General features: G+C 34.8%; 2 protein-coding genes across 3 annotated transcripts; one reads left to right on the plus strand and one right to left on the minus strand.

Annotated features, from left to right (window-relative positions):
* The first annotated feature begins 203 nt into the window (after window positions 1-203).
* LOC128245677 (uncharacterized) lies at window positions 204-7,502 on the plus strand. The gene is made up of 6 exons (XM_052963899.1): window positions 204-270; window positions 2,012-2,304; window positions 2,941-3,726; window positions 4,004-4,180; window positions 4,656-4,790; window positions 5,208-7,502. The coding sequence occupies exons 2-6, from the start codon at window positions 2,092-2,094 to the stop codon at window positions 5,385-5,387; spliced, it is 1,491 nt and encodes a 496-aa protein (XP_052819859.1). The 5' UTR covers window positions 204-270; window positions 2,012-2,091; the 3' UTR covers window positions 5,388-7,502.
* Window positions 7,503-8,541: 1,039 nt separating this feature from the next.
* LOC128246475 (zinc finger and BTB domain-containing protein 41-like) lies at window positions 8,542-26,346 on the minus strand. 2 transcript variants are annotated; one of them, XM_052964699.1, is made up of 7 exons: window positions 26,280-26,346; window positions 23,901-23,989; window positions 23,388-23,526; window positions 20,381-22,267; window positions 19,933-20,097; window positions 17,294-17,403; window positions 8,542-14,806 (listed from the first exon to the last, which is right to left on the minus strand). In XM_052964699.1, the coding sequence occupies exons 2-7, from the start codon at window positions 23,985-23,987 to the stop codon at window positions 14,285-14,287; spliced, it is 2,910 nt and encodes a 969-aa protein (XP_052820659.1). In that variant the 5' UTR covers window positions 23,988-23,989; window positions 26,280-26,346; the 3' UTR covers window positions 8,542-14,284. The 2 variants fall into 2 exon arrangements, with proteins under 2 accessions (XP_052820659.1, XP_052820658.1); XM_052964698.1 differs by lacking the exon at window positions 26,280-26,346 and adding an exon at window positions 24,357-24,499.
* Between the last annotated feature and the right edge of the window lie 8 nt (window positions 26,347-26,354).

The following is a 26,354-nucleotide window of genomic DNA, read 5'->3' on the forward strand; positions in this document are numbered from 1 at the left end:
AAGTTGATAGACCTGTATTTCAGGATGACAGGCTTAATCTGATCAGGGCCTGATGCTTTGTGGGGATTAAGGTTTGATAGAAGTTTCTCAATCCCCTTTGCTGTGTCTGGCATTGTATTTTGAGGTTTGCCTGTGTTAGGGATGTCTTGGAGTTTCATGTTACAAGGGACCTGAGATTATTGGGAGATTTTGGGCTAAAAACTGTTGTCTGCCACGACTAGGTCTATTGTTTACAAATGGCTGACTTCGTTTCAAATTTGAATTTTTGAGGTAAAGAATAAGTGTTTGCAAGTTTATCAATTAGCAAGGCAAAAACATACATATAATGAAAATTAGTTTTATATTTATCGAAATAGTCTGATCTATTTAATTGTTTTTGTCAAATATTGATGTATTTTTCATGTCCCGACATGTTTGATTATCTTTTTTTCGGATATGAACTTATCCGGATTGCAATTTATTTTTGCTCAGTGTACTCGACTGTAGCATGCTAAGGAATTCAGACTATTACAATTTCCAGAATGGGTGGGTACATGTTAACAGGCTGGTGAAACTTGCACAATAAGGCTATTATTGCCCAATCAAGCAATAGTACAAAAGAACTGACAGTTTACTGGCTAAGGTCACAAATCCGAACACTTTTTGAGGTTTTTCACAATAATCTTGGAGAGTTTTTGTTGTAGTAAGTTAAAGTTGTGCATGAAACATCTTTGGTTAATATGACAACATCTGTCAAAGTACAGATTCACGATCTCATCAATTTTATGGCGAAAATTGTTCATTTTATGGACAGTAATTCACCCTTAGATTTATTGTATGGAGGGCACAAATACCGAACACTTGCAAAGGTCATACAATTATAATTAATAAGTATGCTATATTAAATTAACACTTAGCTGCAAAGTAATTTATTGTTTCCGATGTGCCCTCTGATGTCATTCCTCCATGTGCTACATTTTGATCTTGAAGCGTATAAACATTGAATGACATTTTTTAGAAAAATACTTAACAAAACAAGATGAAACTTTGCAGTTGTGACCAAGGCAAGCCTCTGTATTGACCTAGATCATGGAATAATCGCTCACGGTAATGAAATGCATGTTTTAGCCTGTGATCGGGATTTGTGCCCTGTTCGAAATGTATCGTCAAGCAGTATGTTTTGTTAAGTTAACCTAGCTACAATGATGAGCGATCAGGGATACTTTTTTATTATTTTGACATTTCTTATGTATCCCTGTAACGCTACAACTCCTACCCATTTAACACTGGGCGAAAGAATATATAGAAATATTATGCATCACTGTTAAATAATAAACACACAATTGTTTAATATATACCTGACAGTGATCTGAACTGGATTTAATTTGTCAATAGAGTCGTTATTTTCACATAAATATATTCTGGGTAACGATTACAGTTGTTCATGTACGCATTTGTCAGATTTGTCCCAGATTTACAGATATCGGAATACTTGATAAACAATTGACACATGTATATGATATCTGAACATCTTATTTTAGCATAATGACATAAATAAATATGTGTTTAATAGTAGGCAATAATATTTTCGTAGAAATTTTAATTTATAACGGAGATTATTTTAAAATTGTGGCAGAGAGGATTCTCTGCCGAAGGGCCGTTCCCTACTTTTTGCTGAGATGGTGGACGTCATGAGTCTGCCATAGTTAAAACAAAATCGTCAAAAGACTTGCTGACAGCCATTTAAGTGGACTAAAGTTAGCAAGAAGCAAAAAATTGAGTTTGGCACAAACATGATAGATGCATTATAATGAAGGATTCACAGAGCAAAGACTTACATAACATTATATTCAATAATACAATTTGTCATACTAAAAACACCTGTTTTAAACATGTGTTTTGTTCATTGTTTACACCATGTACGTAATCCTCATTACAGAAAAACCTAGACTAGCACCTGCCCATCTTTTCATTTTTGGTTGCAGACTCAAAGAAAATCCACTCAAACCTTTATGTTTCCATCTGTTCACAGATTTTAAAATCCAAACTATACAATAATCTCTTGTGAGATAAAAAAAAAGATGCAAATCATCTGAATAAAGAGGAAAAAAGATGGCTACACATTTCATCTGCCAGAGCACTGAACCACTGCCGCACACATACCCAACTGGCCGACAAGGAAAATCACACGGTGCAGTTTCCCAGTATGAGGTGTTTAACTGTGGACAAAAACCTCACACTCAGTTTCCTGCTCCAGGATGGGATTTCTCACAGACGTCAGAGGAAGATTCCCTACCTCTAGTACAACCTCCGCCACAACCTCAGGTAGTCCATTGTTAGAGTAATGTCATGTAATAGAAATGTCTGAATGTCACCATCTTTCCAACAGGAAATGGAGGTAAATAAGTCTATTTATTTACACCCTAACAATAAAGATCCAAGTATGGTTTAAGCAGAGATAAATTTAATTAAAAAATGCCCTGGAGTCATATCCAATTACATTCTGAGTCTGAAGGTAAAACAAATTTCATTCATTAAAAAATTACTACTTCTAAAGCAATAATGGTGAAATTAGCTGTAAATGTTAAAGGAAAAAAATTGACATACCCAATAAGCAACATTTTAACTCATTACTATGACATACCTGATAATGAGCATTCTACTTTGACATACCTGATAAGTGCCATTCTAACTCATTACTATGACATATCGAAAGGGGCATTCTAGCTCATTACTATGACATATCGAAAGGGGCATTCTATTTCATTACTATGACATACCAGATTAGCAGCATTCTAACTCTTTACTTTGACATACCTGATAAGCGGCATTCTAACTCAATACTTTGACATACCTGATAAGCAGCATTCTAACTAATTACTACCACATACCGATAAGCAGCATTCTAGCTTATGACTTAAATGTAAGACTACAAAATATTTTTTGCATGAAATTTTTCAGACGTCTGGCTTCTACTACCAGGACCCTGATCTCTGTGTAACACCTGTAAAACCAAAGGTTGCTCTAGGGAAGAGCCTACCCAATGCTCAACCTAACAAAATACCTGACCCTGACCTTACACTGACACCAGAGAGGTTTGATGCTTCCAAGTCTAGGGTTGGGTCTTCTGTTGGCGATAAGAATGATGAAGTTTGCAAAGGCAAGAAACAAAAGGTTCGGTTCGATTTAGATGAATCAGGAACAGAATTTGAGGTGGGCTCTAGCATTTTGTCAAAATCTACACCCAGTAAACCATATAGGCCAGAAATGTATAATGATGATGATGATGACTGTGATATAATTGAGAGTGATAAAATCAATGTAGATGGACAAACAACCACAAATGAACAGTCAGGGCCTTCTAGAACTGTGAAATACATGGTTGGAAAGTCTAATGGCCAGTCTTTGTATATGCCTATAAAAGACAATGTTTGTGAAAACCCTTCATCTAAAAATGATGATCAAAGATTTAATAAACAGAAAGTACAGAGCGCAAACAACATACCATCAGGAAACATTACGGACATTTCAAAAGGAAGCAGCAGTGTGACAAAAGCTGTGAAAGTTGTTCGTGAGAAGTCGTCAAACACTCAGCAGCAGTCTATAGCAAGTGCTGTAGAGAGGAAAGGTGATCCTATCGCTTCATGCAGGATCCCAGAGCAAAATGGGAAGCCGAGAAAGGCAAAGGTTGTTAGAGCGGCCCAGCATAGACCAGCTGATTCAGAATATACATTCCCTTTCAACCAGGTGTGTGCCTCTTTTAGTTAATTACAGTTAAGAAGCAATGATATCTATGTGATTTAATATTTCAATTTTGTTGATGTCCTTTAATAATCATGATAAAATGTTTATTATTGAAGGTTTAGAATATGTGACGTCACATGTTTTTTTTACATGAATATCAGGGAATTTTACTTTTCACGAGTGGATTTCATTTTATATTGGTTTTCATGTGACAGGCTCTCGACCAATGGAAAGGGAACCAAGCCTATGATTAAAATAGCTACATGTATCTTATTTGTAGGGATGTGATGAATACGCAGGAGGGGACGAACACATGTTGGCACGTCCAGAATACAACAGCACGCTGCGTGTGAAACTTCAGGCCGATAAACTGCGGGAGAGTCAGGTTGATATTGAAACAGCCCTGCAAAAACAACTTACACTGTCGGAGGATGTGAAGACTCAGATAAATGAAAAGGTGAAGTCAGATTTTATTTAAATTATGTCACAATTATGAGTATAAATTAGGTTATACTTATTTTTTCTTAATGCCTCCATTGTTCTGACACAAACAAGTGTTGGCGTTTTCTTATAAATATTTTGCTTTAAAATTTGAAATAAAACATCTGATTATGTGCTAAATCAGAGCACTGAAATAATGGACAAGATAGATGGGGTAGATGTCACTTTACCATATCTTGAAGCATAAGTTGATGAGGTAATGTTATCTGGTTCTTTATTTAAAACAGATAAGAATTAGACATGTATATCGTTCTATTTAATGATATGCGTTTCGCATATTGACTAGCCAGTGGACTACTGACTGGGCCCAGGAGAGATCATCAATACTGTTTAAACCCAGTCACTGCTAGTCAATAGCTTTCAGTTAGTCTTGAGAAATTTGAAATGATATGAAACAAATTCAACAACATGGTATTGTTTTACCAATTCAGGCAGCCAGCCATGTGAATACAGAAGGTGCAGCGTTCACAGGGCTTGTCAGTCTGGATATTCCAGCAGACGAGATCAGTAGACAGCAGAAGCCTGTACGAGCTAAACAGATGAAGACTCTCAAACCAAAGTCTAACGTATGAGATGAGAGTTTTTGATGTTAAGAGATATAGGAATATTTTGTAATATTTCATCAGGAACATTGTGTGATTTCATTTACAAGTTGATACAGCTTTACATTCATAGTTTCATACTATAATCATTTTTATTTTTGAATATGTAGAATGAGTGGTACAAAAAGTATATAAAGTTGGTTTATAATATACCTGTAGGCACATACAGTTAGTGTTATGTTTATTATTTCAAGTGAAACTGATGAATTATTTTTTGTCATGGTTAAAATGAGAATTTAGTTGAATAAGCCTTATCCTCACAATTTATTGACAATTTAAAAAAAAAGTATGATTATTTCAAATTCAGGTTTTGAAAGTGCCCAACAGTCAATTTATTATATCAGGCTTGATTCCCTACGTAATGATACTTTTTCATTTCAGGGCAATAAGGAGCCAGACTTGATGGAGTTTTTTTCTGCAGACAGACAAAAAGAGTCGGTTACGTTCTCTCTCCAAGGTTTACCTACATCTACGGAAAAATTATCCACTGCCTCTCATTGGCGGGCCTTTGACCTATATCGACACAATCGAGCCTGGAACAGTAATCGGCAGGGGAAATAATCGGGCATTTTTGGACAGTTTTGAGAAAAATTATACTATAATTAACTGAAGAGATAACAGTTGTGTATACTGCGTTCGACACTTTTGGTGTGCTGAGTTCCTGAGAACACAAAATTACATTGAGCGACACCAGAATCTCAAAGAAAGCTGGATCTATAGGACACCAGAATATTTTGGCAGAAAGTTAGATAGGAACCAAAAAAACATGTTAATTTCAACATGAGATTTATTCACAAACAAAAAAAGATTTGTTTTGCATTCTATTGAGTATTGATTTGTAATGAATACTTCATATTTTGGATGGAAGCAAATCTGCATACACCAGAGGTCAACCTCTCAAACATCCACAATGATGATGAAATTGCAAAAACATGCAAACAATGAAACCCTGTTGCAAACTCAGTGTGTTTCATTCACATGATACCTATGATTAGCTTTCCATCTTTATTTTTAGGACTCAAAGAATTTTGTGAACTTTTTTAATGCTTCATATGAAACACTTAAAAATTCTAACACAAAGAAGTTAAGAGCCCTTTTACGCAATGAGTCCTGTGAACTTTTTTTTAAACAGGCAACGACTGGTATAAAAAAAAGAACATACTAACACATAGAATTTAGAAGAAAACAGGCAAATTGACAAATTGTCGAAAGGACTCTTGACTTCAATTGGTTGTGTCCATTCAGGATCCCATAGAAATATATTTAGTTTCAACACTGTTTATTTGCAGTATATTTTGTTATTTGTAAACGAAAGTGAAAGAGGGAAAACATTCAACTTTCAGCCGTCTGTCATGTTTCTAGAAATTTAAAATTTCGGAAACTCAGATCCTGTAATGAATGTAATGTGATCCAGAGTAAACAAAAAATTTGTGTCATTGTGAGGATACAAGCCTTTGCATGTTTTAACAGATAACACTCTAGATTCCGTGGTTTAAAACAGATCAGACCAAACAAAAACAATCCTAACAGATGAAAATTAAGTGTTAGTATGTGATAGTTTTCCTTTTTTATAGTGCTCCAAATATATATAGCTTAGTTCTCAAATTTAAACTACATGTATATACATCATGTTCATGTACAAGCACATCGGTTTGAGATTCCAGGAATGATAATATTCATGATAAGAAACCAAGATTGAAAGCTTTCAATTTAGACCTTGGTACAGTTGCAAAGTTGTGTTTTTTTTATAGACAATTGCTTTGAAAACAAAAGAAGTTCATTGAGGGATATAAATGGCTTTGTAAGCAATTTAAACTTAATCTTTGTAAACTTATTTTTCTATGACAGGAATGTTTGTAACGTACCGGGTAGTTTTATACCCAAAGCATTTATGGGCTTAAATGCTAGGCTAGATATACAGTGTAATTACAATTTTGATGGGGAAATATGTGATGACGGGAAAATATGTTATCAATGTAATGGAATGAGAATGACAGTCTAGTAGTTCTTCAGGATTGTATTTATTATTTATTGAATGAATATATTCTTGTCTTTGCCATTTTTATGTGAGGTTTTCTCGTACATCATTAATGTTAAATTCATGTGTTACATTATTGTATATGTGACTTCAAAATTGTATAAATTTATTATCTATTTATATGTCAATAAAGTAGTTAAATTGATTTTTGTATTACGACAATGCCATGTGTTTGTGTGTATAAATGTTATAAGATCAGTGGTTATATTACTTTATAGTTCAATGTACAATTTCCTTTTACTGTACAATTTCCATAACTCAGTAATTTTACTAGGAGGAAGTTTTATGTGTTATGTGAAATGCTAAATCATATGTAATATTCTGCAGTTAAAAATATGGAAATTAATTTTTAAAAATGAAAACACCATTTTTAAGTTTAAGTTTTTTAAACAAAGTTCAAAGTAACAATTCAAACAATGTCAAACTTAAGTTAAAATATCTAAAGAAAATGTTAACATGCTTTTGTAGTAAGTCCCCGCACCAGTTTAATATAAAAACTGCTTATTTATATCTGACCAGATATTATTTTACCTGAACAGGCAAAAAGCTAAACGTTCACGTATATGAAGTAGCATTGTAATGATACAGTAAAAGCAGACATTATATTCATTGCACTTGAATTAAATTATGAAAAGACACTGCTGTTCTTTTTCATTGATAAGATGTGGACTGTATGAGTCAAGTTTAAAGCTTTAAATTTGTCTGTCCATCCTTCTGGAGCCATTACTATATAACTTATTGAAAGATATTAATGAATCTTGTGTAAAGTGCGTATAACCATAACAGTATGGTGCACTTGAAAGTTTCATCTGAAACTGGTCAGTAAATATAAGGGTTGTTGCTGGTTTATAAACGGGAAAAGCTGTAATGTGTCCCTTTTATGTGACTAAAATGATTTTCATGGTGTGTGAACAAGAAATTTCGTCTGGATGGGGTCAAGTTATGGCCCTTTATTTAATGTCCATCTAGAGCCATAACTATGTAGCTTAATGACTGAAATTATTGAAACTTACAGGGTTTGTGTACAATTACAGCGGGGTGTTCAAGATCAAATCAGTAACACAAGAGTTGCCGCCTTCAAAATTATGAAACAGATTTTGATGTGCATTTGACCAGTCAGTTCTATGTAAAACATGGAAGAAAATCATCGAAACATATAATAAAAGGTTTTAAACTATTTTTCTGTGATGAATGCATGAGTTTCTTCTACATCACTTAAGTCATAAGCAAAAGACACAATGTGAGTAATGCTAGTGGCTTCTGCAGTGAAAATGAACTGGGGCGAGATGTAGGTCCTGGTCACATTGTACTTACATGTTTACGTGTTGTGTTGATTGTACATTTATCTATTTCACATTTATCCCTATATACCATATGCATGGTGAGGTGAAAGCCTGACATCAAACAAAGGAGCAGATAGAACATTTTACCCTCCTCCCTATATCCTGCCCATACTCACATATTTGCCAATATGTTTCACACACCTGTGAAGAATAAGATCCTATTCTTATTTGCAAATGTTTCATGGGTTTATATCTTGAGAGGTAGATTTATTATTGTTTTGTTGCCTTAGATGTGTGTCAGCCAACTGTCCGTCTGTCTGTCTACAAAGGCCCTGGCCAGAATCACACAATGTCCTTCATGAGTCATCCTAAGTTATAATAAGCTAAACATCAGTTGCGTTTCCATGTTTTATTCCAAAGATAAGTAGAACATTTTGTATTCAATTGAATAGCCTGATTAGATGCTGGAATATATTTTCAAGTATAACGATATATTCTTATGTTAACATTTTAGCTACTGTATCATGTATAACCAGGTGAATATTGAGTAAGCTTAGTAATAGTAATAGATCATTGAAAACATATCCCTTCTTTATAAACAATCAACAATTAGTCTCTGTATTGGTTGATTTTATTCATATACCATTCATATATTCTAACTAAATGATCATATTATGATACATTAAAAATCAATAGATTAGAATAAATCATTATGACATTATGAAGATCTATAGCATCATCAACAAATAACCACCATAAAATCATACACAGATATACATCAATAATATCTATAGCATCATACATCACATAATCAACATCTATAACAACATACAGCATATAATCAACACCTGTAACATCATACAGCATATAATCAACATCTATAACATCATATAATCTACGGCTATAACATCATACATAACATAATCAACATCTATAACATCATACAGCATATAATCAACATCTATAACATCATACAGCATATAATCAACATCTATAACATCATAAAGCATATAATCAACATCTATAACATGATACACAAGTAAATAAGTTAACATATACGGTATATAACATCAAACAATTAACATCAATGATATTATACATAAATAACCACCATTAACATCTATAACATCAAAAAATTTACATCAATAACATTAAACTTAAATAAATAACCATCAACATCTTACAAAATTAATAAATATAACAACATACACATGCAATCATTATCATCAACATCTATAACCACACACAGATACAACACAATCAATATCTCACCAGTATGTGGTTATAGAATAAAGATGTATATAAGGATAACAAGAAATGTTTGTAAAAAATTTGTGCCTCTTATGAGAGCAAGTTAGCCGTTCATATAAAAGTCAATGGGGTTATTTGAGGTTATGACCAACATCTCGTGTAAGTTTGAGTATAGTAAGTCGAGTTATTGACCCAGTCAATGTGTTCTTGTAGGAGCTAATGAGTTATAGTTTGCGGTAAAACATGTATGCGTCCTCTTAAGGAATAGTGAAATAGTTAACTGTTTAAAGAATATGGGTAATGCCAGTTTATATTTTATAATATCATTGTAAACTAGAGCTGTCACAGGAGTGACGAATACCCCCAAATGCCGCCTGGACACAGGAATGGCAAACCATTCCTTTGAAAGAGGCCATAACTCCAAGGTTACTGCACACTGCATCTTCTTTTATCATGCATGTATTGTTTTATTTAAATCTGTTGAGTAATTTAGAAGTTACAATGCTGACAAGAAAAACTAGCTGATGCTCTAGCTGATCTCTTCTGGAATAAGACATCTAGAGCATTCACGAGCTTTTCTTCCAACACGATCATCATCAAATTTTACGAGTACATATTTGGGCTTGAATGCATCCTTATCCACCTGGGAATAAATCCCGGGACTGTGGCAAATATGCCGTACTTAAGTTCTGCTGGTATTCCACTGGCATCTGGTTCAAATGAAGCATGCTGGATTTGTTTTGTTTGTTCATCTTTCCAAGTGTCAATTACTTTTAAGGTAAATATTTGCTCATTTAGTTTTTGAAGGATTTATCGAACTTGACCTGTATCTTCTGATGTTACACCTGTGTACCAAAAAATGTTCAAATCTGTCTAGCCTTTCATGAGTTATCGTCCGGAAACCATGAAAACAGACCGACCGACAGACCGACCGACCGACCGACCGACCTGCTCACTAACTTGATCTGTATCTTCTGATGTTACACCTGTGTACCAAAAATTGTACAAATCCGTCTAGCCTTTCATGAGTTATCGTCCGGAAACCGTTTTTCTTTTTTTAGTAACAGTGACCTTGACCTTGGCCCCACCAGCCCCAATATCGAACTTGACCTGTATCTTCTGATGTTACACCTGTGTACCAAAATTTTTTCAAATATGTCAAGCCTTTCATGAGTTATCGTCCGGAAACCGTTTTTCTATTTTTAGTAACAGTGACCTTGACCTTGGCCCCAACAGCCCCAATATCGAACTTGACCTGTATCTTCTGATGTTACACCTGTGTACCAAAAATTTTTCAAATCTGTCTAGCCTTTCATGAGTTATCGTCCGGAAACCATGAAAACCGACAGACCGACCGACCGACCGACCCGCAAGCTCACTCCTATATACCCCCTCAAACTTCGTTTGTGGGGGTATAATAAATTCAAATTGTTTTGAAAGACTACCATGAGTGCTGTAAATCTGGTAACCTAGTCACCTTGAATTTTGATATGTTGATCTAAAAATCAATGGAGGTCTTCAAAAGGGATCAACAAATATGGTTCTAAAAAGAAATGAAATGAACACATTTATCTTGAATTGTTTCTTTTTATAAAATAAAATGATAAATATTTTTAACAAATTTACATTACCAATGGCTCCAACAAAACCAACATGTGATTGATATGTCCCTCAATACAAAGCTATGAAATAATGAAAATGTGGCTACTGGTTCAATAGCCATCAATATTTAAAGCTGCACTCACACAGATATATCATTTCGACAACTTTTTTATTTTTTGAATTATTTTTTGCGTAAACATCTTCAAACCAATGATTTAAGATTGCTGACAAACAAGAGGCACATCAGTGCCTGTGCTCCACTGGCCAAAAGGTTCAAGCAAAGACCACCTAACGAACATTTTCGTCAAGTTTCATAGAAATACAATCATCAATTTTTGAGGAGAAGTTATTTAAAAAAAATTTTACTTTAATAGCTCTGGCTGCCATGTTGTGCAGTGGACCGAAATGATTTGGGCAATTTGAGTAAAGGAGCACCAAACAAACATTTCTGTCAAGTTTTATCGAAAAAAGGTCATCGGTTTCGACGACAAGTCGTATAATGTTTTTTTTATTTTTTAGCTCTGGCAGCCATGGTGTGCAGTGGACTGGAACCATTTAACAAATTTTGGTTAATGACCACCCAAGGAACATTTCTGTCAAGTTTCATCAAAATCTGATCATCGGTTAACATTTAATCTGAATAGATTATGAAGCAAATATCTAACCTGAACAAGAACTGACGAGATAGAATCGACTTGGTGCTTCACTTACACTTTTCGGCCATTTAAGTTACTAAAAATAGCTGTTTCATAAACTTTCAGAATGTCACTTAAACGAAAATTAATGTTCAGTCTATATATACTTTCCTATGTATAAATGTAAGGTTTTTAAATTGATCTTTTTGTGAGAACTTTATGCTTATATGTTTACTCATAAATTATTATTGTTTAAAAATTATTTAAAGATGCTATACGTGAAAAATTAAGACATTATTTTTTTTTCTATTAAAGGGAGGTAATTCAGTAGTAAAATGTAATCAAAGCTATTAAAGCATGGCATTTCTTTTCTAACCATGTTGATATTATTACAGTCTATTCAAGCAAGATGCCTTTTGTTTTTACATAGTACCCATAGGTTCTGAAAAACAAGGAGCACTATTCCCAACAGAAGGATGTCACTCCCTATCACTGCATGAGCATCATAATAAAGAAATGTTTACTCAAACTGCAAGCTGCTCAATTGAAATAGGTATTTACCTCAAGCATACAGTTTTATAATGTGGCAAAATAGTCGGACTACTAGATTGTCATTCGGACTAGTAAAATATGCCATTATGCTAGTCCAACTGGCTAGTAGGTTAAAATGTTTTTCGTGAAGACTGCGGACGAGAAGTCCTTAATGGTTTTTCTATTTTTAACTCTCGCAGCCATGTTGTGCAGCGGACCGGAACCATTTGGGCAATTTTGGTTAAAGGGCATCCAGATGAACATTTATGTCAAGTTTCATCAAAATCTGATAATCGGTTTCTGAGAAGATGTAGTTTAACATTTTTTTTCTATTCTTAGCTCTGGTGCCCATGTTGTGCAGCAGACCAGAACTGTTTGGGCTATTTTGGTTAAGGACTACCCAAGTAACATTTCTGTCAAGTTTCATTGCAATACGATCATCGGTTTCTGAGGAGAAGTCATTTAAAGGTTTTTCTATTTTTACCTCTGGGGGCCATCTTGTGCAGTGGACCGAAACCATTGACACAATTTGATAAAGGACCATCCAAGGAACATTTCTGTTAAGTTTCATCAAAATCTGATCATCGGTTTCTGAGAAGATGTTCTTTAAAGGTTTTTCTATTTTTTTGCCCTGGCAGCCATGTTGTGCAGCGGACCGGAACCATTTGAGCAATTTTGGTTAAGGACCACCCAAGGAACAATTCTATCAAGTTTCGCACTCACGACGGACAATCTGTGACGACATAAGCTCCATGGCCTTCGGCCAGTGGAGCTAAAAATCAGATTGTAGTATTTCATATTTACTTTTCAAAAAGTAATGTTTTATGGCTTAAACCGTTATTAACGGTTTAAGAAAAATGCATAAAACATCAATTTTTGAACTTAAATATAAAAATTATTGATCTAATTTTTTGTCAGCAGTCTAATATAATTGGTTTCCATGGATTTTCGCAAAAAAATTGGCTCGTTCCAAGACAAAAAATAAAAAAGTTTTCAAAACGTTTGATCTGTGAGAGTGCAGTTTTAAATACTTTTAAAAGAGAGCTTTGAAAAATATATATACTTATTTTGGTTGATAACCAACTATGGCACATATATATATATATATATATATATATATATATATTCATATTTACGTACATATTTACACGTACAGTCTGATTAAACAATTATAATAAGACATCTTCCAGATCAGTGGTAGATAAATCTGAGAGCGGCCATCATTTGAGAATCTTAAACTGGTTATCATGTTTTACATTAAGTAAACAGCCAATTGTTCAAAATTGGTTAACTCTTTGGTGCGGTTAAAATAAGCCAAAGTGTTTTTGAGTAGTCACTTTTTATCCAACAATAACTATCAACCAATCAAATCATTTAATTGTGCAAACTAGCCATAAAGTTAACATTTGGACATTTTACCAAGGTGTTTTACAATTGGCTGCTAATGTACTGATTGGTCAATTCTTAACCGATCAATTTGGTCGGGCAAATGTTTGGTGTCATTTCGTTTAAGTAGCTTTTGAATCTTGGAGTAAAAAAACAGACCCAAAAAACAAACAGATTTAAAAATCTAAATAAGGTAAATAAAACTGCATTAACAAAGCTTAAATAGAAATAAAACAAGTTTAAAATTCAATTCTATAAACCATTAAAATATCTAGCTTTAGTTATTTATCAACTTGCATATGTAAAGTTTTGTCTTCCAAGTTTTTTTAATGCTTTGTTACTTAACCCCGCACCTGCAGTGTGTATGCATCTTTAAGAGCTTGAATTTAAAATAATGAGTTATGCTTTTTTCTTCTGGACATTTGTTAGTATTTTACTGCCTGGTAGGTATGTATTGAAATATAAACTAGTGGCTAAACAAAGAATCAATTGGGCATGGCTTTGCCTAATAAACATATTTACTTTTAAATTCATTTGTATGCGCTAACTAGCAAAAAGATACATGCATTCACAATACAATCATTTTTGAACACAAAGTGATAATTGGTAAACAAGTAACAAAAGTTACACATCTTAAAATATGATGAAAAAAAAACAACCCCAGAGAATTAATATGTGATACATTTGTGTTTATCTGTAGTTGTACCTTTTTAACAAGAACCAATGTATAAATTACAGGTGATCAAAAGAGGCAGCTTGGAGCCTCTCATAGCTGTGACTATAGTCAAGTCCATGTGCGTTACCGTCAATATTTGCTGCCGCGGCTGCTGCACTGAGGGGATCCATGGGTAATCGCGACGATGGAAAAGTGTCTGTCAAAATTGTCGTACTTGCTGCAAGACTTATCACATCATTGACTTTCAGATCTGTCATGGTCATAAATGGAATGCTGGACACAGTGTATGATCCCACGTTGGTGTCTGAATCCTGCTGCAACAATTTGGCATCACTTTGTTGTATACGCTCATAAAACTGATGGTAGTCGATTCCTTCTGAGAGTTCGTCCTCTTCTACTTTTGGAATATTAAACTTTTTCCGTCGGAACTTTATACCATGACTTTCGATATGCAATTTCATGCGGTCAGTACGAGATGTCTGATAGTCACACTGTTTACACTTGTAGAGTTTATCTTTCAAATGGATTCTCTCATGTCGAAGCAATTTTCCTCTAACCACAAATGATTTGCCGCATACCTTCAATACAAAACATGTCATTTGTTATATTAACATGCGCCTACAATTTGGGGTTGAGAAAACTTGATGTTCGCATTGTATAACTTGTAATATGTTATGACGTTATGTTTATTTCAATATCGCGTTCTGATTGGTTTAGCGCAATGCCATTTAACCAATGATATTAGGCATTACAATTATGGTCTATTCTTTTATACAAATGTATATTGTTGATGACATTTCTTTAACTATAAACACTCAACTCTTAAAAAGATTCGACTTTTTTAATATCGTGATAAATAATAATAAGCAGCATTAGCACATTCATACAGTATGATCCTTTTTTTGCTCATGGAATCAAAGTAGATTTGATCTAACTCGAAATATTTACAAATAGTTACAGCAGTGTTGTGGCTAGAAATTTGTTCATTAGTATAAAAGAAAAAATTTAATAGATCATAAATTCATACTTATTATGCCAATGATAGCAGTTCATTAGAAATAAATAAGAAGTTAACTGGTAAAAGTTAGAACACATAAGTCTTATATTTTAATGATTAAGAAGAGCGGAGAGAACAAATAAAGCGAGCCATTCTTAATAATTAAGATTTTGTAATGTTCCAGTAATATGTTCTAAATGTCTTAGGTCGTATTCTGCTTTAGCCGGCAGGAACCAAATAATGACTGTAGGTTTAGGAAGGTCTTTAAAAACTAAAAATCTTATCAATTAATCATAATGAAACAAGAGGCCCAAAAGGGCCCATGCTCTACTGGCATGGCTCTTGTGGTCATTTTCAATCCAGAGCATGTACGTTTGAGTAATAGGCAACAAATATATTGTTCACTTTTAGTGTTTGGGTTAGCTGAAAACGCTGCACTTTCAACATTTGAGGACAGGAAGTGTTGTAAGCAGATTAGTTGCATGAACTATTTTAATATTTGCCAAGTAAAGGTATTCTGAGGGTAAGAAATATTTGCTTTTAAAACTGTACTCATCGTCAAAATTTCATTTCTGTAGCCTTAAAAATAAAAAGTCGGTCAAAGGTCAAAGTCAAGGACATCCGAGAACAACATTAATGCTTGTTTGCAAAGGTGACATGGTCAAAATTTCATTACTGTAGCTTTAGAAATTAATAAGTAAGTCAAAAAAGGGGTGGGGCCAGCTTATGCCCAAGGGGCATTATTTCAAATGTTTTCAATTGCATCATATGATGCTCCACAACAAATGTCAAAGGTATGGGCCTTGTGGTATGAAACAAGAAGATTTTGAAAACATTTCTTAAATAAGTGCCAGTTTTGACCCAAGGGAACAACCACTTGTGGGACAATATCCGGGGGGGGGGGGGGGGGGGGGGGGGGGGGGGGGGGGGAACCTTTACAAGCAATTGCGAATTTACATGTACACTTGGCTTCGTAGACTTCGCTCATGTAGTCTTCGCTAAAAATAGACTTAGCTTTAAATAGCAATTTTTATACTTTCAAGACCCAAAATCCAGGCATGCATGGGCAAATCTGGCTGGTTTTCAAAAGGAACCGAGTTCTAATGGATATCTAAATACTGTACAAGTTTCATAGAGATACAATCAAAACTGAAGACTGTATCGTGTTCACAAGCTAGTGTTTACACAATAGCATTTTTTTATACTATCAAGGGCCATAATCTAGGCATGCATGGACGGATCTGGCTGGTTTTCGAAAGGAACCGAGCTCTAATGGATATCTAGATACTGTACAAGTTTCATCGAGATACAATCAAAACTGAAGACTGTATCGTGTTCACAAGCTAGTGTTTACCCAATAGCATTTTTATATACTATCAAGGGCCATAATCTAGGCATGCATGGGCGGGTCTGGCTGGTTTTCGAAAGGAACCGAGCTCTAATGGATATCTAGATACTGTACAAGTTTCATCGAGATACAATCAAAACAGAAGACTGTATCGTGTTCACAAGCAATTGTTTATAGACGCACGAACGCACATACTACGTACACATTACCATCGCATAAGCTTTTCTGGCCTTTGGCCAGTAGAGCTAAAAACAGACAAGAAGTATTTACCAAACTCTTAATTAAGCAAAGAAATATGTTCTAGATTTAACAACTTTAAACAATAACAACCTGAGAAAAAACAACATTTATATTAATCATTTAGAAATTCAATTTTCTAGTATAAGGCTCTTTACATGATTTTCATTGGTGAGATAGGCTTACTACCAAGGGCATTCACTTTTGTTTTGGTATTTTTTTCTATGTCACTTTTTTTCTGAGTCTAGACAGGTTTTGAAATTGGAACCCCATACTTAACATTAAATCAATATGGTATACAGTGGTTGAAATCGGCACAAATTCTGCTTTTTATATAGCAGGGCTTGTTGATATTTTTTATGGCAAACACCCGTTAAAGATTCTGGCTTGTTCATCACAAAGTTTAATTTATGCACAAAACTCACTGGGATGAAGACTAGGGCCTATAGAGCTCGCAGAATAAATATAGAAGAATGTATTCACCTGACAGATGTGGTTTCGAATGTTGTAGTGTGAATTCAAGTGTTGAGTCATGTGGCCTTGTTTTGGTGTGGAATATTGGCAATCTGGGTACGTGCACCTGAACACGTCACCTGAAACATTGAGATAATGGTTGTAGTTTTAGGCCATGTGTTGTGTCATGTGGCCTGAACACATTGCCTGAAACATTGAGATAAATGTTATAGTTTTAGTCCATGTGCTGTGTCATGTGACCTGAACACATCTCTTGAAACATTGAGATAAATGTTATAGTTTTAGTCCATGTGCTGTGTCATGTGACCTGAACACATCGTCTGAAATATTGAGATAAATGTTGTAGTTTAAGTCCATGTGCTGTGTCATGTGACCTGAACACATCTCTTGAAACATTGAGATAAATGTTGTAGTTTAAGTCCATGCCTTATGCCATTTGGCCTGAATCTAAATGTTAAAGTTTTAGTCCATATGTCCATGTGCTTAGTCATGTGACCTGAACACATCTCCTGAAACAATAAGATAATTGTTGTAGTTATAGTCTATGTGCTGTGTCATGTGACCTGAACACATCTCCTGAAACAATAAGATAAATGTTGTAGTTTTAGTCCATGTGGTGTGTCATGTGGCCTGAACACATCTCCTGAAACAATAAGATAAATGTTGTAGTTATAGTCCATGTGGTGTGTCATGTGGCCTGAACACATCTCCTGAAACAATAAGATAAATGTTGTAGTTTTAGTCCATGTGGTGTGTCATGTGGCCTGAACACATCTCCTGAAACAATAAGATAACTGTTGTAGTTTTAGTCCATGTGACCTGAACACATCTCCTGAAACAATAAGATAAATGTTGTAGTTTTACTCCATGTGGCCTGAACACATCTCCTGAAACAATAAGATAAATGTTGTAGTTTTAGTTCATGTGGCCTGAACACATCTCCTGAAACAATAAGATAAATGTTGTAGTTTTAGTCCATATGGCCTGAACACATCTCCTGAAACAATAAGATAAATGTTGTAGTTTTAGTCCATGTGCTGTGTCATGTGGCCTGAACACATCTCCTGAAACAATAAGATAACTGTTGTAGTTTTAGTCCATGTGCTGTGTCATGTGGGCCGAATAGATCTCCTGAAACAATAAGACAAATGTTGTAGTTATAGTCCATGTGCTGTGTCATGTGGCCTGAACGCATCTCCTGAAACAATAAGATAAATGTTGTAGTTTTAGTCCATGTGCTGTGTCATGTGGGCCGAACATATCTCCTGAAACAATAAGATAAATGTTGTAGTTATAGTCCATGTGGCCTGAACATATCTCCTGAAACAATAAGATAAATGTTGTAGTTATAGTCCATGTGCTGTGTCATGTGGCCTGAACATATCTCCGGAAACAATAAGATAAATGTTGTAGTTATAGTCCATGTGCTGTGTCATGTGGGCTGAACATATCTCCTGAAACAATAAGATAAATGTTGTAGTTTTAGTCCATGTGCTGGGTCATGTGGGCTGAACATATCTCCTGAAACAATAAGATAAATGTTGTAGTTTTAGTCCATGTGCTGGGTGATGTGGGCTGAACATAGCTCCTGAAACAATAAGATAAATGTTGTAGTTATAGTCCATGTGGCCTGAACATATCTCCTGAAACAATAAGATAAATGTTGTAGTTTTAGTCCATGTGCTGGGTCATGTGGGCTGAACATATCTCCTGAAACAATAAGATAAATGTTGTAGTTTTAGTCCATGTGCTGGGTCATGTGGGCTGAACATATCTCCTGAAACAATAAGATAAATGTTGTAGTTTTAGTCCATGTGCTGGGTCATGCGGGCTGAACATAGCTCCTGAAACAATAAGATAAATGTTGTAGTTATAGTCCATGTGGCCTGAACATATCTCCTGAAACAATAAGATAAATGTTGTAGTTTTAAGTCCATATGGCCTGAACATATCTCCTGAAACAATAAGATAAATGTTGTAGTTTTAGTCCATATGTCCATGTGCTGTGTCATGTGGGCTGAACACATCTCCTGAAACAATAAGATAAATGTTGTAGATTTAGTCCAACAGCTGACCTACATATGAAATTTCAAGTGTGTAGATGCTATAGTTTTGGTGCTAGATGTGAAACAAGATATTCATCAAACACACTCCTTACAAGCTAGATAGATATATCTATCTTATCTCTATATAATTATACACCTTTATGCAATTACTCTTGTGGCTTTTGTTGGCTGCAATTTTACATCTTCCTAGACAGGTTCTTTTATTTATATTTAAAAAACATCTATACCTCCCCAAGCAGTTAAGTTTCCCAAGGTATATCTTTTGCTGACAAGTCAGGTTTAGAAGGGGTGTTCCCTGCTATTGTTATAATGTATTCTTCAACAGATCAATATGATATATATTTCAGCTCTTACATGAAACATTAATAGTTCATATGTTAAAAAACTACATTAATAAAATATAATGTATCACATCCTCCTCTTGTGTTTCATGTGTGTCACAGGGGTCTCCAACATGTTCTCACATTGAGCCAGTTCATTTAATATTGACGTGTTGGAATACATTTCAAACATTAAGACACTTCTCTGAATAGAAATATTTTGAAACCAAGCTTAATGGTGTTCCATTTTCATTGAGCTGACCTGTGTGTATCTTCCTGTGAGAGATGAGATGTGACTGGTGTTTCGTAGCAAAGCCACATGTGTCACACAGATAAGGCTTGCTGCTAAAATGGATCATTCGATGTTGCTGCATGGCGCCCTTCGTAGAAAACGTCTTGTTACAAACATCACACTCGAACTTCCGCCCTGCAAAGAAATCATAATATCTTTATGATCCATGTTCAAAGGTACACAAGTAGGTCAAGGATAACAGTAAAGAGAGCATCTCTAAGGAAGGATACACATGTATTCTCATCAGTTTATCGCAGATGCTTAAGGGAAATGGATCAGCCATGGTCTAAGAGACATGCTAGTAAAGTTTCAGACTAATTATTAGTGTTACAGCCCAATTTTAAGTTCTAAACACAAATTTGGGTTAAATCAACAGTAGAAACTACTGAAATAAGAGATCTATAAAAGTTATGTGTACCTTCATGCAGTTTTTTGTGATTGCAGAGTTGGTTATAGGTGACAAACTTCTTTGGGCAGAGATCACAGCCATATGGACGTATATCCAGGTGTGTCATAACATGTCGTATAAATACGCCGATTCGCATAAATGAATGTGAGCATTCACCGAATTCACAGTTGTAGGGCACGTCTGTATAGTGGTGCTTCATGTGTTCACAGAGGGACTTCATATCATTGGTTTTAAATTCACACTTATGGCAAGCTAATTTGGCGTCTGTCAGGTGCACACGTTCAACATGTTTCTCTAGCATGTCCTGGCGTCTAGACATAAAAGCACAAGCTTCATACGAACACTCTATTTTTGGTGCACTTTTGTCTATTGGTTTACGAGCCCGTTGTTTCCTTGGCCAATCTTCCCTTTCCATCATTGACTCTCTCAAAGACTTAAGGCCCCCTTTTACCCTCTTTCTCGTTTTAATGCCTGATGGTCGACCTTTAGTCCCTGTTGGTCGACCACGTTTCCCTTTCCCTGAGTGTATGGATGTAACATTGGTGAATGGCTTATCATTATTAAATGGCTCTTCATTCAATTCTTTGTCTTCAGCATCTTTGTCAAAAATACTCACTGCCCCTATTACATCCGCTTTAACATCTGATTGATTGATAACAGCTTCTTTCTCATTGATTTCAAAAGTCATATCATCTTCAGTGTCATCATTGTAATCGTCATAATCATCTTCCAGATCATCCAGCTGTTCACTGTTTACAAGTGCAGATTCTTCATCATTTACTTCCTCCAGTTTGTCAGTTACTTCAATGTCAGTGTTTTGTACTTTGCTTGCTGATTTATTTTTACCCTCCTTGCTTTGGTTTTTTCTCGACTTTTTACTCTTCTTTTCCTTTGTCTTTTCACTTTCTTTTCTATTGGCAGGTAGTTTTCTTGGTAAACTCTTTCTTCTATTCTTATGATTTGGAGATTTGATTGCTTCCGCACTAGCTATGCCATCTCCTATCTTTTCAACTACAATATCAACTGCAGTATCACATTCTGTTCTCTCACTTGAAATGTCTAAAATTTCATTTTTGATGATATTTTCATCAGAATACATAGCTTCAGTATTTACTGCAACATCCTGAGTTTCAACTTTTTTACTCCCATTGAACTCCCCAACTTTCGAACTGATGAAAACACTCGGCATTTTAAGTATATGATCAGCTGAAACGAGAAACTCTCTTGGATTTTTAAGCTCAATCAGTATGCGAGAGTAGGTTATAGACAGACGTGGGTAAATGGTTTCATATGGACCCAAATGGCGGACTTTTGCTGTAACGAAACTCTCAAGCAATTGAAACAGACACAGCTCATTGGTAGTGAAGATATTCTGAGTACAACTTATCTGCATAAGCAAGTCTGCAACAGATTCGTTCCAACAAATCTGGTTGAAGAGATATAATAAGAATCTTTCCCTTTCTGGTAGATTTATTCCGATCCAGCTTATGATGAGAGAAAACTTGACCTCCTGTTTCAAGTTCGTCATCTTGCCTTCTGTTATAAAGACTTTCAGCTCTACTGGTCTGAGGTTCAACAACGCCACACATTCGATTACCAGCGTTATATTCATATGCACAAACTCCGCAACTTTTTCTTGCAGATTCAGTAGTTTGAATTTCAAAGCAAGGAAATATTTGTCGATGAAATTATCAATTCTGATCTCTTGGATTAGGAACTGTTCACATTTCAAGCAAAGTGAATCAAGGGAGAGCACTTTGGCTAAGGTTAGTATTTTTGTTACATTTTGTTGTGACAGAGTTATGTGCCCTGAATACATGTAATCCAAGCACTGGGAGAGAGCAGCTTTATCACATTGTAATTCTATGTCAAACCTGCTGGCATTCGACAGTTTGTCTGGAAAAAATAAGAGAGATCATGATAAACTAAACGTTAAATACAAAGAACATAAAAATGTTGTGATGATCTAATGTACATGTAATTTGTTTAAGACACACCTTCAATTATTAAATACAACAACAGTTTTTGGTATTATGTTGTAAATTTCCCAGTGTTTACATAGAATCCAATTTATGCTCATTACTGAATGCCCTAAGCATGTAATTACTTGAACAATCATCAAAAATATCATGAAAGTGATGTATTTTGTTTATTTTCCTTGCATTTACGATGTAATTAAAAAGAATACCTCAATTTAAACCCCCATGTTGTAAAAACAATGAAAAAGGTTGATTTCATTACTAAGTTGCAAAGAAAGTCTACATACTTTGACACGCCTGTTTACCGTTATGAGAAAGAACTTAACTATAACTTATTCAAATAAAAATATTTCTTTATATAAATTCTACCCAAAGCAAATAATTATGTGAGATAAAAGACTGTGATTTAATGTGATCCTTGATAATTCTACTCATTATTTGGTTTTCTGATAAGCGCACTAGCTTCTCTCCAAGGCAATGCATGTTAGGTTCCCTGCTGGGACAAATGAGAGTTAAGTTGGTACCAAGTACTTTGGTTCCCTGCACACCATAAGACCACACTCTCATATAACATTATGCCAACAAGAGTGATAAAAATAATAACTAGTTTCACAATCATTGTAAATTAAACAGGTTTAAGGTACATGTATCAGACAAACATATAAGCTGATAATCTGATGATTCCACTAACTATAATGTTAACTTTTGATGCCAAGTGACTCCATACAATTTTTGTATCGATTAAAAGGGTATAAGTTGCAGATTACTAATATGTCATTGAAAGGACAGAGCATGCCTTATCCATTTACTTATTACAAATTGTATATGTGCTCTTTATTTCAACTGAAATCTTACATAAAATGACCTTTTATGGCTAACTTTCACGGCAAAGAAAGCTTGTTTTTAATGTTAATGTAAGCATGATTTGTGTAAATTCTTTTTCAAATGGAACCAAAATAAAATGGGGTCTCTAGGTATCAAAACATCACATATTTGAGTACTAGATACCTTAAACTAAACAAACAATTCACTAGTACCGAGAATTTCTGCAGCAAGTCGTGAGCTCCACGCGGCCAGCACTGCCCCGTGTGCAAGGAAAGACTCCTCACCATTGACATGGATCCTGACATCACACAGTTTTCCCACCTCTCGGAAACATTTCAAACGACTGAAAACCTGGTAGCCATAACAAAATCACATGAGAAGTTTAATTGTGTTTACATACTTTTTACTTTGTGATTTTATATATAGGTATCTATTTTGGCTCAAAATTATGACAGCTAGAAGGTTAAATATGAATAATGCTCAGGTCCATTTTCTGGGTATAAACCAGTGTTGGTGCCCTTTAATTTGGAGTTTAGCCAGGTTTTAAAAAAGACAAGTGGTGTAGAAGAGGGACAGAGAGCTAAGGGAGAAAAGAGCACATTATTATTATAATTATGTCTGAATCTATATTTTTCAGAAGACAAACATATAGGTATAAGTTATTTGTACATGATCTGGGAGAAGAACCATGTGCATTTCAGAAAAAGAAAATATGTAACCCTCACCTGAGCAAAAGTTCTAGAGTCAATGGAAACATTCTCTTGCTCTGTAGGAGTTATGCTTGAAACAACTATTACTTGACCATGATCCATCCCTGTAATTTGAAATGTACTTGCTATATTATAATAAAAAAGCACATCTTTGTCAAGGAATTTCTTGATTAATTTTGTTTACAATAGAAGCATGTGTTTTGATTCATTTTTGGGGCTGGTTCCTCTCAAAACTGTTATATGTGTAAAGTAATGAAACTCCTTTCACTTCCACTAACTTTGACACTTACTTTTAGGTGCCAGATTCAATATTATATCTTTGATGTAAACCTTACACTGCTTAATAGTGCTCAGGGGAAAACCATAAAACTATGTGAAGAAACAATACAAAATATGTTCTTATGATATATTTTATTGAAACGCAGTCTATACTTATATTATGGCATTACGCTTGGAAATTTAAGCTCTTACTGTAACAGCCTATTGTAACCACAGCTCTCCCCAGGACGTGGGAATAGCAAGGATTTTGACCTTCGGTCAAGCCAACCTCCGGTAAAATCCCAGCCATGCGCCGACAAACTGCTGGTTAAATTCATGCCAAAAGCCCCTGAACCCCTGGAGCATCCTAGGTTAGGCCCTGCTATTTTCCGCACAAAAACAAAACCATAGCAATCACTTAGGACTATGGGGCCACCTTGAAGGTAAAAACACTTCCCATTTCCCCCACTTTCCCCATCTGGGGGTGCTGTGGTTACAACTGACTGATGAATAAGCCCATAACCTCTTAAATCTTCCAGTCATAACTGAACAAGACCCAGGTATTTTAGGACTCAATCAAAATGCTTGTTTTGTCAATGATTTTCTAGTACTGTACTAGATTCATGTTTCCAGGAGTACCAAGGACCTTAGTCTAAATAAACAGCCACTTCAGAGTCTTTAACGTTTTTTATATGGCGACTCTACGCGTCCATATCCCACTTGTTGTTTTCCTAGCCAAGAATGACAGATCCCAGCGCTATATTATTTCTATTGAGATGAAAGATAATGGCACCTGTTAGATGGTTTCAAAATGGCGATGCTTTATAGACAGAAGTTGATCTAAATTAAACTAATTATTTGTGTTTCACAAACGTAAGTGTAATAAGTTAAAGGTATTGGCTTAAATAATTAAAGTATAACTTTTGTTTTAATTTAACAGTGAAGTGTTAAGTATTGTGGAGGGGAGCGAGACAAATCGGCCCCTTACCAAATCGGCCTACAACTAAATCGGCCCCTAAGACGTTTCGGCCCTGCCATTTCGTCCCCTTAATTAAATTGACTCGAGAAATTTCGGCCCCTTACTGATTTTCAACAGAGACATTTCGGCCCCTTAATTTTATTGTATTTTTTATTTTGAATAAAAAGAAAAAACATAATATGTCAAATTTTATTTCAAAAGAAGTTGTAAATGAGATCTGTAAACTCACAAATGGACAAAAATTTATGAAATACATTGCTAACATTGAAAAAAAAAATCATTCGAATCTAAATTTTAATTTAAACCCTTATTTTTAATATTAAATGTTAAAAATTGTAAGAACGTATTTTATTAAATATCGGCGGACGATAGGTGCTTGAAACAGTTTTAGATAGTGGACTTGATATAAAACACATATCATTATACCTCTTGTAAATATTAGCAACATGCTTATGTATATTTTTTCAAGATTTGTTTGAAGTATAAAGATTTATGTTCTAATTCAATTTATTTTCATAAAAAAAAACAATCTCATGAAGAAATGTCTATGTTCACATGCATATTTGTGTTCAAGTATAAATATATTTTCTTTTGAATATATTTTTTATCAATATATTTGTATGCATATATAGCTTTATGTGAATAAACATATCTCATAACTTCTTTTCAAATAAAAATTGAAATTTTATGTTTTAACTTATATTTAGAAATAAATAACAAAATAAAAATAAGGGTCGAAAGGTCTCCATAATCAGGGGCCGAAACAGGATGGGGCCGATTTGGTAAGGGGCCGAAAAGGTAACCGTTTCAACTAGGGGCCGATTTGGTAAGGGGCCGATTTGTCTGGTAGCCTTGTGGAGTACTTTAACAATTGAAGAATATATTTTACATTGGTACGGCTCAGTTGAGTTGTTGCGTTTAGGGAACAAAATGATTATCCAAATATTAATAAAGTTCCCTAAACGCGCATTATTGTGGCTACAAGGACCTAAATCACAAAACAACTGTCATTGTGGCTTCGGCAAAACTGACAGAGTGCACATATTCTAACAGGTTTATTTAACATCACATTGTAGCCCAGGCCAACAGTGAAAACATCAACTAGTCAGGCTTAAGATGAGCTTGGAACAGATACAATTTATAAAGACTGTTGTAACCTAGAACGGTCAATTATGTTGTTGTTTTCGATCTCTCTCTCTCTCTCGGTAAATATTTTGTTCTACACGGTGTCG

Source organism: Mya arenaria, chromosome 9, assembly GCF_026914265.1.
Source record: "Mya arenaria isolate MELC-2E11 chromosome 9, ASM2691426v1".
Classification (NCBI taxonomy): Eukaryota; Metazoa; Mollusca; class Bivalvia; order Myida; family Myidae; genus Mya; species Mya arenaria.

What these genes read in the sequence shown, in the direction of transcription:
- LOC128245677 (XM_052963899.1), top strand. Translation starts at nt 2,092, where the DNA reads ATGGCTACACATTTCATCTGCCAGAGCACTGAACCACTGCCGCACACA. An exon ending in AACCTCCGCCACAACCTCAG is followed by an intron (nt 2,305 to 2,940) that starts GTAGTCCATTGT and finishes GAAATTTTTCAG; the next exon opens with ACGTCTGGCTTCTACTACCA. An exon ending in ATACATTCCCTTTCAACCAG is followed by an intron (nt 3,727 to 4,003) that starts GTGTGTGCCTCT and finishes TCTTATTTGTAG; the next exon opens with GGATGTGATGAATACGCAGG.
- LOC128246475 (XM_052964698.1), bottom strand. Translation starts at nt 24,453, where the DNA reads ATGGCTGGGATTTTACCGGAGGTTGGCTTGACCGAAGGTCAAAATCCT. An exon ending in TCACAAAAAACTGCATGAAG is followed by an intron (nt 20,098 to 20,380) that starts GTACACATAACT and finishes ATTTCTTTGCAG; the next exon opens with GGCGGAAGTTCGAGTGTGAT. An exon ending in TCACAGGAAGATACACACAG is followed by an intron (nt 17,404 to 19,932) that starts GTCAGCTCAATG and finishes TCAATGTTTCAG; the next exon opens with GTGACGTGTTCAGGTGCACG.